A 14,459-nucleotide genomic window follows, 5' to 3' on the forward strand; every position below is an offset into this window, starting at 1 on the left:
TCCTGGCAGAAAGACCAGAATAAGCAAGAAGTGGAAGGGAGCAATTGCATGAGAGATCCTGGCTCCCAGGCCCTGCACCCGAGCCCTGCCCTCCTCCAAGCTTCCCTTATTGAGACCATTGCGATCACACGGGGCAGGCTGGATGGGGGTCGGCCTCTCCGATCCATTTCACAGCCAACAACGCTGAGCCCTGAGAAGAATGGTGACTTGCTGAAGGTCGCCCATAGAGGGTTAGATGCTGGCCAGGCTCTGCCCTTGCTCCAGTCAGGGGCTCCAGCACCCCGAGATGGGCGGGTCTGTCCTCACCTGCCACAGCAGCCTGTGAAATCCTACATTCCCAAGGACAGACCTTGAGACCAAGGTTTAAAAGGCAAGCCCATCTCAGCCACAGCCGTACATCCTAGGGAGACAAGGAGGAATGAAGCTTTGTTTTAAAGGCATCTGTAAGACGGGGAATGAATTTGGAGCCATGGAATACAGGGACTGAAGCTCGTGATTCACACTCTGGGCCTGACCCCAAGGGACGGCCCAGGAACTGGAGGGACAGGTTCATTAACTGGGCACCTACCGTGCGCCAGGATCGTGATGGGCCTTGCGCTCTCCAGCATTTCGTGGAAGCCATCTGCTATCCTGTAAGATCAGCATTAGTACCCTCAATGTGCAGAAGACGACATGAGTCTGAGAGAGGCTATGATGTCTTCCAGGTCACATTGCCCGGGGTGACAGAGTCAAGCTCAGGGCCATCTGACCCACGAGCTGGGGGTGGGAGGCATGGAACAGGGCTTTGAAGGCAGAAAGACACGAGGACGTTTCAGAAAGGTGATCCCCTTGTTATTGTTGCTCTTCATGTAAATCCAGTTGCATCTCTCCCCTGCCTGAAACCCTACCACGACTTCCCTTTCCCCCTGAAAATAAAGCCCAGAGTCTTTGCCACGGCTTTGCGTGATCTGCCCCCAACCCCTGATTCTCCCACCCTAGGGCCTTTACACAGGCTGTTTCCCATCTGCTCTCTGCACTCCTCACCTACATGATTCCCAGCCCTGGTCCCACCCCCCCGCCTCGTGTGTCTCCTTTTCACCCCACTGAGCACAGATTATAATCCTCTGAGCCGTGCATTTTCAAGGGAGGCAAAATTTGGTTCTTGGGGGACTGAAAAAATAGATGTTACAATTACTTGTGGCCCCACATGACAAAATCTTATTCATTAGCATTGTATCTCTCATTAGGGAGAAATTAAATAATTTACTTAACTGCAATTAAGTTTAATTAAATGATTTAATTCAATAAGTCAATGTTTCTCCTTAGGGAATGATAATGGGGAAAAAAGTGGGAAATGTTGCTGTAAGCATTTATGAGTTTGCTTATGCTCTGTCTGATGCCCTCTGAGCTCAAGGAGGGTAGGCCAGGTCTGTCTAGGTCCTGCTACAGCTCTAGTTCTAGAACGCTGCTGGCACACAGTAGGTGCTCAGGTAACACCTTCCATGTGCCAAGCCCTGCAGAGAATAATCCAGACAAGGCTCTGCCATACAAAGGTGGTGCTGGGCTTCCCCTCCCTGGATTCTGTGGGCAGTAGGGAGCCATGGAGGGTTTGGAAGCCAGGAAAGGAGAACTTCTTGGGCTGGTGCATCCCCAACCAGAGCTGGCAGCTGCTGCTGCATCCCAAGCCTCTTCCCACCCAAGTCCCCGCCACCAGTCCAGCCCAGGACAGAAATAGAGCAGCCCACGTCTTCTGCAAGGCTGGAGGGGGTGGATGCAGCTAAACCCAGCTCGGCAGGTGGCTCACTCAGGGTGGGAGTTGGGGGTAGGGCAGGATTCCTGGGTTACTGGCTCACTGTCTGGTGGGCCTCAGGCAAGCCTGGACCCTCACAGAGGCTTTGTGGCCTCCAGGAGAGCCTGACTGCCCTGGGCCTGAGGATGAACGAGCTACACTAAAGATAGCACAGCGGATTTATATATAGACCCTCCCACCTGGTTTCCAAAAGGATTCAAAACGGCTTTCACAAGAGGCAAAGAAATGAACATTTAGAGCGTGCCAGAGTTTACACATGAGGCTCCCACGTCACAAGCCTCGGGGAGTAGAACCAGGACAAGAAGAATCTCAGATCCCTCCAAGAAGCACGTCTGAATGAGAATGAGCTCCCCATCAGAGGCGGTGTGCAAGCAGAGGCCTCAGCCCCTGGCGGGGGTGTGAGTGGGAAGGGATCCCTGCACCGGACAGAGGCTTGGCCAGATGCTAAGTCCCTGCTGGGACAGAAGATGGCGCCAGCCCCGCTTTCTCAGCCACTGCCCCTGCCCACAAAGCAGTCAGGGATGCAGCCAGAGGTAGGGTTGGTGGTAGGAGCCGAGTGCTGGCCCCTTCCCCTTTTCCTGAGCCAGAGTCATCCCAACGGACTTAAAAACTGGAGCAAGGGTGGGGGGATGGGTGGGTAAACCTTACCGCTACCGGGACTGCTGTGCTGATGACGCAGGCAGCCCTGCCTCAGACCCCGACGTGGTCCCAGCTTTGGTACTGCTCGCTGTGTGGTCTTGAGCTCTTCGCTTCCCTTCTCTGACGCAGAGTCCCCGATCAGTACAACCAGGGGGTTGCCTCGGTCCTAGAGAGCCCTCCTGGGATCCACAGCCCCAAATAAATGGAACTGCAGTGCCCACCCCCACCCCCAGCGCAAGCCTTCGCACAGATCCGGTGGGCCCTGCTCTCTGGGCCCCATTGCATTGGTTCTGGGATCGTTCTTGGGGCCGGAGGGCACCTTCCCCGCACTTGCCCTGTTTCCTCTGTCATTGCCTGACCCTCGTCCATGCCAGGCCCTGAACAAGACAGACCCATCTCAGCCCTAGAAGAGCTCCCAGTCTAGTGAGGGAGCTGGCCAGCAGACAAGAGTGTGAATAAATAGGTTGAGGAAAACACAGCAGGGCAAAGGGACAGAGAGACAGGGTGGTCAGGGAGGCCTCACTGAGCAGACGGCATCTCTGAGGAGGTGAGCAGAGGTGTCCTGAGCCAGCCAGGAGGATGGCTTGGGGGAGAGCGCTCTGGGCAGTAGAGGACAGCTAGTGCAAAGGACCTGAGGCAGCTGAGCACGGCATGGCTGCAGCACAGGGAGCAAGGGAAAGTACGGGCGCGGGCGTGGGGGGAGGGCTGGCTGGTGGGGGCCATGGGGAGGCTTGGACAGGGGAGGCGGGAGCTACAGCAGGGCTCTGAGGAGAGGTGAGGCCGAGCTGGTGGCTAACAAGCAAAGCCGCCTTTCCTGGTCTCCAGAAGGGAGTTCGCCAAATTCTCCCTCAGAGGCCACCTCCTGCTCCCAACCAGGCCCAGAAGCTGTAATTTTTTTTATTTTTTTTATTTTTTATTTTTGCAGTACGCGGGCCTCTCACCGTTGTGGCCTCTCCCGTCGCGGAGCACAGGCTCTGGACGCGCAGGCTCAGTGGCCATGGCTCACGCGCCCAGCCGCTCCTTTTTTATTTTTTATTTTTGCAGTACGCGGGCCTCTCACCGTTGTGGCCTCTCCCGTCGCGGAGCACAGGCTCTGGACGCGCAGGCTCAGTGGCCATGGCTCACGGGCCCAGCCGCTCCGCGGCATGTGGGATCTTCCCGGACCGGGGAACGAACCCGCGTCCCCTGCATCGGCAGGCGGACTCTCAACCACTGCGCCACCAGGGAAGCCCCTAGACGCTGTATTTTCAACGCTGGCGGTCGAGGAGGCTCTCGTGGCTGTAACTGAAACAGAAAGTCCAGGAACCTCCACCATGTGGCAGTCAGTCCAGGGAGACCCCAGGTCTGGGCTAGGCCCCTGCCTGCCCATCTGGTCCCTGTGCCCATGACCGCCACCCCACAGCCTAGGGACAGGGAAGGGGGCCCTGCCACTTGGGGCAATCACAGGCTGAATAAACTGTCAAGGGCCTGGGCACTGGCATGTGCTTTGTAAATGTCAGTGACCTGCACACTGGCTTCTCCCACTTGGATGCCTGGACACCCTTTGTAAAAGCTGAAGCGTCCCCTAAATAGCACCTGAACCTGTGAACAACCGTGTTTGCACTAATGCCGAGAGGAATCTACAAACGCTAACGTTCTAATATGGCCAGGGCTTGGCAAACCGGGAACCACTTGCTGAGCTATAAAGCGCCTCATAATCCTGCGGAGGCCCTGTGCACGATAAATTACTCTGTAAGCTGTGTTTTGTAAACAGCTCTGGGCTTTGTAAACCGCAGTCCTTTGGACACTGCAGATGACTTGCCAGCTGTAGAGAGCTGTGCACCCAGGAGAACGTGCGTCACGAGTCGCCCTCCCTCGGCCCCGGGCTCCCCTCCGGGCCTCCACGCTGAGGACGGACGCGCGCGGGCCGCCAGCTGGGCTCCGGTCCGGGTCGCAGAGCTGGGCGGCGAGGGTCCCCCCGACCCCTTCCCCGCAACCCAGACACCGCCCTCTCCAGGCCCAAGCGCGGGTGGGGCTGGGGGCGGGCGCTCCGGGGCCGCGGGGTCGAAGCGCGGGCTCTGCCGCCTCCTGGTGGCCGCGGAGGGAGGAGGGGCCGGGGCCGCGGCCGGGACTTGGGTCTGCCGGTCCTGCGCGCGCGCGGAGGACACGCGTGCGTGCGTGCGTTCGTGGGCGTGTGTGTGTGAGGCCGTGTGTGCACACGGAGCCACACTCGCACGCAGGGCGACCCGCCCACGCGCACATCCACGCGCGCACCTTCAGGACTCACGCCCTCGTCCTTTCTTTCGTGTGTTCATTCACTAGTGTTTTCATTGAACACAGGTTGAGCGCTCCCCAAGTGCGGGCACTGAGCACACGATGGTGGCGGGTCCGACCGGCCCAGATAAATCAGAGAGAGGTTAGTACACCGAAGGGACCAGGTGCCGGGCCTCCCTGAGGAAGTGACAGGGGAGACAGGAACCGGTGAGCAGGGGGCCACAAGATGGGGAGGAGCGATCCACACAGAGGGCACAATCAGTGCAAAGGCCCCGAGGTGCGAACAGCCTTCACGTGGGAAGGAGGTTGGAGCTGTTAAATGCTGTGCCAGGGAGGGTTATAGGTAGAGGCTGTCCCAGACTGAGGCTACCTGGGGATGAGAATCGGACTCTGCCTCTGGCTGAACTGAGGCTGGGAGGACTGGTGGACGAGGCAGAGGGGAGATGAACCCCAGAGGGATCCGTGTCTCCTTGTGGGAACACACCCATTGCCCTGGGAGGACTAGCAAGGCTAGTCCTCAGACCTTGGGATGTAGGGAGGCTGACTCGCCTGTGTTGGGTCCTTTTAGCCCGAGATGGGCTTGGGGATGAGCATATGACCCTTCCTAGCTGAGAAGAGCCGGCCCTGGGACTTCGGTGGGAGCTCTGGGCCCCTTTGCTAAGCTGGTGGGAGCCACTGAGTCCTGACATGGCCCCATGTGGGGAGTGTGAAACTGAGACAGACTTAGTCTGCTAAGGCAGACTTAAGTTCCACAGGATATTAACCTGGCTCCTGGATCCCACTATGCCTGAAGCCAGCTCAGTTCTGCTTACATGAGTTATTAAATCCCCTTCTGCTTCAGTCTGATGGGAGAGGGCCTCTACCCCATTCTGCCCAAGCCCAGGCCCCAAGGATGACAGAGCCAGACCGGATCTTGCCAAGGATGCCTTCCTCCAGCTGCCCCACTCCCTCTGTAGGGGCTACTACCTGTCCCCAAGCCTGTTTCTCCATCTCACAAGCCATGTGGCTTTGGGCAAGTGACTTCGGCTCTCCGGGCCTGTTTTCTCATCTGTGAGCTGGGAATAATGACACTACCCCTCAGCTGAGGTGACGGCCCAGGCCCAGGTGCAGCACCTGGCAATGCACTCATCAATGCCAGGGGGACAGTTGGCCCCTCAGGGGACTGGGCTTGTGTTGCCGCTCTGTCCAGTGTTCAGCAAGGGCCTGGCAGCTCGTCACGGCCCTAGGGGGCAGCCTCGTGTCCTCACATGTGGAGGTGCAGGGCCCCGGCAGGTGAGAGGCCCCTACTCCCCTGATCACGCTGCCGTGTCCCTGTCCCGGGGGCAAGGGGTCCCCCCTCCAGGGCCACCAGCCATCACTAAGCAGGAGGAGGGCTCGCCGCTATGACACACAGTCTCACACGACCTTTTGTCCCACTTTTTTTTTTTTTTAAATTAAAACAGCAATCAGGCAACTGCCCCAACCAATCAGGGACAGGACCCTGGACGGGCAGTCCTTTCTTCAAAAAAATATATTTTCTTCTTTTTTTTTTAAAACAATACCAAAAGCAAATCCACAGCCCCCGTCGAGCCGGTCCCCAAGGAGAGTGAGTTGGATGGCTCCCCTAGCGCCTCTCTGAGCAGAGACCTTGGGCCCATCCCCCTAGACCCCGCCTGAGCAGAGAGGGCAGGTCTTAGCCTGCTGGTCCCCTAGCAGGTGACAGAAAAGTGATCGGCTCCAAACCATGCAAGAAAAACCAGCCAAACCCACAAAGCGAAAGAAAAAAATCAAGAGGATAAATTAAAAAAATAAAAGTGAAACAACACCCCTAGAGGCGGCAGGCAGGGGCGAGGTGGCCCCGGTGCCCTTAGAGCCCTGTCTGCCAGTGCTGGGGTGAAGGCCTCGGTGGCTCTGGCATCTGCCTCATGGGGGCTCCAGGGGATTCACATGGCTCATCCCCCTACTGGGTCCCCCTACCGATGCCAGGACAGAGGTGTGGCCAGCCTGGGCCAAGTGTGCAAAGTCCATTCAGTCAAGAGATAAAAAAATATACAACTTGGGTGGCATCCAGGGCCAGGCCAAGGCAGCGGCCTGTACAAGGCACCACTGCCTTCTCTGTGAGGGGCGTCTGGCCCCTCCAAGTCCAGAGTCTCAGAGTCCTTGGAGCAGCAGGGGCAGAGGCACTGCAGGGCCCCGATGGTCTGGTTCTTTGGCACTTGGGACCAACAGCCTGTCAGGCGGGAGCAGCCCCCTGGATTCCTCCCGGGTGCCCAAGGCCAGGTTGGCAGTAGCTTATGGGTGTGGGCAAGCACTGCCGCAGCAGAGGCCTGCACGGCGCCGCGGGGCCAGAGTGGGTCCAAGGCCCCGCCACCTACGAGTCCTCTCCCAGGATCTCCTTCACAAAGGCAGCGATGTCGGTCTTCTTGGTTTTGTGCGAGGTGAAGAAAGGGTGTTCCTGATGGGGACAGAAAGCAGTCAGTCACCTTGGAGGGGGTGAGGTGGAGGTGCCCCCACATGCTTCTCCTGCCCAGCAAACTCCTAGCCATCCTTCCAGGACCTCTGCCCCCCAGAAGCCCTCCTGTGAGAGGCAACGTTCACGGCCTCCTCCTCAGCCCTCCCGCAGCCACCCTCAACTCACTCTTCCCTGTGCATGCTAGGCCTCTGTCCCTCAGCGGGTAAATCCTTATTCACCCTTCTAGGCCCAGTTCCCCTGCAAAGCCTTCCCTGATGCCTCCAAAGAAAATGGTCCACCTGCCCCCGCCTTGCCCTCTGCCTCCCTCCACAGGGCCTGGCATGGAGCGGGGAGGAGGGAGCCAGAGTACACATGAGTGAATGAGTGACGGGAGTTCCTAGGAGTTCCTAGGAGTGAATGCCCAGGCAAGCCAGAGGAGCTGCCCACCGCTGTGCACAGATGCAGTGCTCTCCCAGAGAGTCCCGCCCACACTCACCATCAGCTCCAGGTAGCTCATGCGTTCCGCAGGGTTCTTTCTCAGGCTAGGACAGAACAGGGCAGGCTGAGGGCAGGCTGGGGCCAGACTGGCAGGGAAGAAGTGAGTCCAGCCCATCCAGGCCAGCCAAGCCAGTCTGGGTTCAGCCCTGCCCAGGCAGCATATGCTCCTTGGGCTCAGGGAAGAAGGGGCCGGACTGTTCTGGGGGGGCTTCCAAGGGCGGAGTGGGATCCATGGTGCAAACTACAGAGATTTGGACCAAGTTTCTTTGCCTCTTGGGGTGTTAGCTTTCTTGTCTCTACAGTGATCTAGGGAATTTGCAATGATCCCAATACCAAAATGCTAACATTAACAATCACTTACTTGGTATCCTCAATCGGGACACCCCCTACCACGGGTCTTGGGAGAAAATGACTCTGTCTGCCAGGCTCACTTGTCTCCAGTCTTTCTTATTTTCCAATAAAAGAAATAAAGGCTACAAATTTCCCTCTGAGTATCTCTTTGGCCACAACACATAGATGCTGACATGTTATATTCTCATCGTCTTCACTTCTGACTAGTTTATAATTTTATTGTTTGAATCTCTCTCATAACCCAAGGGTGCATTAGAAGAATTTACTTTTAATTTGCACGTAGCTTTTTTCTCTTCAGTTACGGATTTCCTGCTCCAGCTAATTACAGTCGGAGAACGTGGCCTAGATGGCTTTGCCTTCTGCCTCTTCCTCCATTTCCTTTGTAACCTCAAACATAATTAATTTTTATAAGGATCCTGTGGGCAATCTTTAATTTGATACGAAGTTCGAAACATCAATGAAAGCAAATGTGTTATGCATTTAAATCCTCCATATGCTTTTTGTTTTCTTTTTCCATCCTCATGATCTGTCCATTTCTAGAGGGATTATGTTAAAATCTCCCCACTAGGACCACAGTTTGTCAATTTTTCCTTGCACTCAAACTATTTCTGCCTTACTTATTTTGATGCTATGTTGTTTGGGGGTTATTTGCTACAGGAGAAGGAGACCAGGCCCAGGGAGGAGCTGGGATCTGGCCAGGACAGGGAGGGGTACTGACTGGGCTTGGGGAGGCCCAGAGGTCCAGGCAGGGCTGAGACTCACCACTGTGCAGTGAAGTCCACAAACTCGGGGGAGAAGCGGTCAGCTGGGAGCTGCGGGGACGGCTCCTCCACCACCTGCTTCAGCTGCTGGAATGGGGTCCCCCAGGACTCATAAGGAAACCGCAGGATGGCCATCTCGATCTGCAGTGGAAACAGCGGCACTGGGTCAGATGCACCCACATTCTGCACGCGGAAGCAGGGCCTTCACAGATCCTGCCTGTCCTGGTCCAGCACCCAGAGCTGGACTGTGAGGCAGGTCCAGGGGCTGATAGGTGACATCATACCAAAGATGAAAGCCAAGGGGACACCAGCAGTTAGTTCTTCTGACCCAGCCAGCAGCTATGGCTCATGGAGCAAATCCAACCCTGAGTTTTCACTGGCTCAGCTATCATCAGGTTTTCAAACAATCTGAATTCAGAAGATTGTACATGAAAACCCAGGTTTCAGCTAATCTGAAGAAATCAGAGGAGCTGCCAACCTGGGGACACTTTCCCACAGGCTGCCGGCAGCAAAGGAACTCGGATAGGCAACCAGTGTCCTTTTCCTTTGCCACAGGCTACTCCCCACTCCCTAACGTCTCAACAATGACTTAAGCGTCTGCTGCCATTTATCTGGGCTGTTGTTATTACTGAAAGGGCAAACCGGAAATGAAATGACTCTCATGTGTTTGCAGAAGGAATGTTAGACTGTGAGGTCTGCCTTTGACCATGAGTTTCATCTAGTGGACTGTGCAACAATCCACCAGACTCCATTAGGAAATGAAGTTTACAGGCCCCTCCTCCACCACAGAGCCCCCACTGCCCAGCCACCAATACCCGTAAGGCCCATCTCCAACGCCTCCCCCTCCAGGAAGCCTTCCAGCTCTGACCTCATCACTGTTTCTCCCTGACTCCCTGGACACAAGGCTACCATGGCCTCATCTCTCCTACTAGACCCGGACCTCCCTGTGCCTTGGGTGCCTCGCATGCAGTTGGCAGCAGTCATCTGTGGGAAAGACTGACAGCTCGGGACTTCCCTGGTGGTGCAGTGGTTAGGAATCCGCCTGCCAATGCAGGGGACACGAATTCAAGCCCTGGGCCGGGAAGATCCCACATGCCGCAGAGCAACTAAGCCCACGTGCCACAACTACTGAGCCGGTGCTCTAGAGCCCGCAAGCCACAACTACTGAGCCCATGTGCCACAACTACTGAAACACGCGCACCTAGAGCCCGTGCTCTGCAACGAGAGAAGCCACCACAATGAGAAGCTCGCACACCGAAACGAAAAGTAGAGCCCACGAGCCACAACTACTGAGCCTGTGAGCCACAACTACTGAAGCCCTCGCACCTAGAGCCCATGCTCTGCAACAAGAGAAGCCACCACAATGAGAAGCCCGCACACTGAAACGAAAATAGCCCCCGTTCGCCGCAACTAGAGAAAGCCCGCACAGAGCAACGAAGACCCAAGGCAGCCGTTAATTAATTAATTAATTTTTTAAAAAGGACTGGCAGCTCACAGCAAACTCTGGGTTCCGATTTTGACTCCGCTGAGATGAAAACACAAATCAGGTCCACCCAGGCCCCTTTCCCTGACAAGTGATCACCGTAATGAACAGAAGAGACCTCAGCTCAAGCAAACACTTCTTGTTGGTGGTGACTGGCACCCAAACAGATCGCTAGTCATTGTGCTAAGAAAGCACCTTCCCGTTAGGCTAAAGGCCCCTTTCCAGCCAAGACACAAATGCATCCCACAGATGGAGGTGGCACAGTGCGGTGCGTGTGGGTGTGACCCTGCGTTTTCACAGGACAAAGTCAGCCTGCGTTTTTTCCTAGAGTTTCCAATGATTCCGACACACAAGTGAGGACCCTGCCTGGGCTGCAGACAAGGACCACCAGAGTTTACAAGTAGGAAAACAGAGAAGCATCCAAACCCTGGACCTCGTAATTCCTTTCCTGGTAATTTTTTCTAAGGAGCTCAAAAAAAGAAAAACAAAACTATAAACAGCCTCTGGGCACAGAGATGCACAGCGCAATGTTACCTGTGCTGGTAAACGCAGAGAAGCAATGTGGCCGTCCAGCGCCAGGGCTGAGTCTCACCGTGATCGTGAGGGGGCCACATGTACAGGGAGCTCACTTAATTTGGGGCTGACTGATTTCTCGACAAGCGCCACGAGCGCCTGGTAAAGTCCAATGGACGAGTCATCAGAGACGTCGAGAACTATGTAAAGCTGCCCCTCACCCCACGGCAGGCATAAGGCACCTGCAGATGCTCCCCTTAAGACACCATAATTTTTGATGACACAGTCTCTCCTCAGTCTGTGAAGCCAACCAACATTTCTGTCCAAGGCTAAACTATTTCCCAGGCCCCGGAAGCTCAAGGACCTGGTACAGCCCCTCCCAAACAGCAAGGGAGCCCCAGGTGGTACCATGGTGATGCCGAGGCTCCAGACGTCGGACTTGACATTGTAGCCTTTCTGGTTCAGCTCCGGGTTAATTCTCTCAGGCTGTGAGAGGGACCAGAGCAGGGTCGCCCAGGCATCCTCAGCTGGGTCTGGCCTCCCCCACCCCAAACCGAGGGGCCAGGGCTCACCCATCCCACCTCCCCCGGGGCAAATGAGGAAGCTGAGGCCAGCGAGGGCCACAGGGTCTCAAGGTGGAGGCCTGGGTCTTGCCACACAGCTGCCCTGCCTGGGGGTCCCACCGTCGGGACACTGGGGGAGGGGTGGGACCCCACAGGCCCCACCAGCCACCTCCCTGAGGTGAGATTTATTACCCACATGGGCACCACGGGGCCAGTCAGAAAGGGGTGGAGAGGGCCGGGCAGCAGACCCCTCTGCCCCCAATGGCAGGAAATTCGGGGTCTGGGGAGGCCTCATCCCTGATGGACACAGGACACGGCGGGGGTGGCCAAGCCTGTCTGTTTCCTCCTGGGGTGGCCCAGGAACCACTCACGGCCATGTAGGGCTTGCAGCCGGCATCCATCGTCTTGGCCACGGAATCCACCAGGTAGCCACTGATCCCAAAGTCGCACATCTTCACGTGGCCCTCCTTGTTGATGAGCACGTTGGACGGCTTCACGTCTGCCAGGGGCAGGACACGCCCTTCAGCTCCTGGCTGTGGGGCCCCCACTGCCCAGGTCAGAGCTGGTGGCCACACAGCCAGGAGCCCCGGGCTCCAGCCACAGGTAGGGGAGGAGGTCAGGGCTCTGGGGCTTCGCCCGGGACCACGTCTTTGCAGCCAACCAGCTGGGACTCGGCCGCCACTTCCCAGCACAACCTCTAACTCTGCGGTCCACCCAGGCTCCAGGGGGACCCATCACTGACAGCGTGGGCACTGGAAACCACCCCGTGCCCACCCAGAGGGTTCGGCAGATTTGTCCAGGAAGCGCAGGGCAGCAGCTAAAACACAGGTTCGCTCTGCGGGAGAACCCAGAGCCCCCGGACTCGAGGTGGACATGGAGTGTGCTGGAGGGCACAGCAGGGACCGCCCAGCGAGCACACACACAGGACACACACGCATCTCTGCTGCCTTCTATGGGGACTTCTGTGTGGATACCGACGCCCAGAAAAAGGGCCGAAGGTTCCGTGACAACCTGCCACTGAGTGGTCAAGGGGGCTTAGCCTAATGAACTTGGTCTGGAAAAGTAGGGCACCCAGAACACAGACGAAGAGGCAGGACGCACACTGCCTGGGTGAGTCTCAGAATCATCGGGCCAAGCGGGAGGCTGAGAACAAGCAAAACCAACCCACTGTGGGAAAATCCGAGGAGTGTGGCTCCAGGGCGTGGGGGGCTGGGGCATGACTGAGCAGGAAGGGCCGAGAGCATGCCGGGAGGGCGGGGGAGGCTGGAAACACCTTCACCTTGATGGGCGGAGGTCACACAGTGTAAACAACGATCAGATTCACGCAGTGGTACACAAACCCCCTGCGTGTCTTGCAACACGTAAACAACACATCAAAACAAGATGGCTCAACCTTCCCAGGACAACGGTCCACCCCATCCGTGCTCAGAGCACCAGCCAGCGGAACTGGGACTGGGCCTGGGGGCTGAGGAAAATGGCTGGGAGGAGTGGACAGTGGCCTGGACCGGGCAACAGGCTCAGCGCCTGACCCAACAGGCACGTCAGAGCCGGCTGCCTCCGAGCCTTGGCGGTGCGAGCCCAGCAGGACTGGGCAAAAGCGTGTGGGTGAGCAGCCAGGCCCCCTCCCGCCGGCCGGCCTGGGCACTGACCTCTGTGGATCACGGACAGCTTGCTGTGCAGGTGCTCCAGGGCCCTCACAATCTGGCATTTGGAACAGGAAGAGGGGGGAAGAGACCGGATGGCTGTGATTCCCGGTTGCATCAACAATGACAGAGCTGTAAGACACCCCACCCAGGGCCATCCGTCGCCCTCTCCCAGGTACACACCCAACCCTTCACTACCCTAGGCTCCTGCCCACATCCCAGCCTTTGCTGTGGGGTCCCAGCAACCTTGGTGCAGACGCACTGGGTTCCTGCATTGCTCTGAGTGGGCAAGGGTCTCAGGTGATATGCCCAGGACCCTGCAGAGTCCCAGATTTAGGGTGCTGTCCCTTGCCCCTGCCAGGCTCCTGGTAGAACCCAGCCCTCTGCAGCCTCCCTGCTTCCTCTCCCTCCCTCAGCAGTCAGTGGGCTACATGCTCGGAGCCATTCCCCACAGGGATGACCCCAAAGATCCTGATTCAACACCAGGGGGATGTTCGCACGTTCGCAGGTGCGGTCAGGAGGAAGGACCGCTGGTTCGCTGACTCCATTTCCCTTTCTGCTTTGGCTGCCGGGGTGCTCATGCCCGGGGCTGCTGCCCTGCCCTAGGGACATGCAAGCTCAGGAGGCAACTCTGTGAGCTGCCCCAGAGCGCCCTCGTCCTGGGCATGAGGAAGTTGTCAACACTAAGTCCTTTCTCGTGGCCTAGAAGCTCAGGAGCTGCACAGAAAGGCCCAGAGGGTCTGGCTCTGCCAAAGCTGCGCGGCTCCAGGAGCCCCAGTCTCCTCAGCAGGGAGGCTCTGGTCCAGGATGGCAGCAGCTGGGCTTCGAGGGGCAGCCGCCCAGGTTCAGGGCCACAGCTGGGGGCCACACTGGGAGCCCGACTCTGCCCAAGACAACACCATCGGGACCCCCACCCCAGCAGGGCCTGAGCCACTTACAGATACAGCGATTTCCCCGAGAATGTCCTCTGGGATCGCCATGTCCTTGTCCAGCACCTTCCGGTAGAACTTGTCCAGGGATGTGTCCATGAGCTCCATGCAGATCCACACGTCTCCCTGCTCGTGGACCTCGGGAACTCAGCCATGCCGGCCCAGGACTGCCTGGCCCGGCATCCCCCCATGCCCACCGCCCCAGAGCCGGCCGGCGCCCCCGACACACCTACACCCCTCAGCCTTTGCCGATGCCCCAACCTCCCAGCTCCTCCCTCTCCCCCCGAGGCTTGGCCATTCTGCTGGCTCCACACAGCAGCCCCCCGCTCCGCTGTCACCTCTGCGCTCCCCCATCTGACCCCTAATTCCACGCAGGCTCCAGAGAGAAGTGACCATGTCCCTCCAGTGGGGGCTTCTGGGACCCGCCTGTGCCAGCGCAGCTCCATGCCCCGGCCCTGCAGGCCCCTCCTGCCTCAGCCCCATACCCGCGCCCCCACCGCCCTATGGCTCGTCCCAGCTCTGAGCCTGGCAGACGGGTCCTTCCTCCGCCAGCCCCCCACCGCCCGCCCCTACCCGAGACAGCCTTCTGAGAAGGCCGGGTGCAGC

At 57.8% G+C, this 14,459-nt stretch overlaps 1 protein-coding gene across 1 annotated transcript in view; it reads right to left on the reverse strand.

The window, feature by feature from the left end:
- Positions 1-6,112: 6,112 nt before the first annotated feature.
- MAP2K3 (mitogen-activated protein kinase kinase 3) overlaps positions 6,113-14,459 on the reverse strand; it is a 23,987-nt gene continuing 15,640 nt past the window's right edge. The window contains exons 6-12 of the mRNA XM_007448360.1: positions 13,863-13,979; positions 12,931-12,982; positions 11,653-11,780; positions 11,127-11,204; positions 8,724-8,863; positions 7,609-7,654; positions 6,113-7,115 (exon numbers count right to left, since the gene is read on the reverse strand). Of these exons, the coding sequence (XP_007448422.1) occupies positions 7,032-7,115; positions 7,609-7,654; positions 8,724-8,863; positions 11,127-11,204; positions 11,653-11,780; positions 12,931-12,982; positions 13,863-13,979 (645 nt within the window). The 3' untranslated portion in view covers positions 6,113-7,031. The remainder of the gene's footprint in view (positions 7,116-7,608; positions 7,655-8,723; positions 8,864-11,126; positions 11,205-11,652; positions 11,781-12,930; positions 12,983-13,862; positions 13,980-14,459) is intronic.

This window comes from Lipotes vexillifer, unplaced genomic scaffold, assembly GCF_000442215.2.
Source record: "Lipotes vexillifer unplaced genomic scaffold, Lipotes_vexillifer_v1.1 scaffold533, whole genome shotgun sequence".
Classification (NCBI taxonomy): domain Eukaryota; kingdom Metazoa; phylum Chordata; class Mammalia; order Artiodactyla; family Lipotidae; genus Lipotes; species Lipotes vexillifer.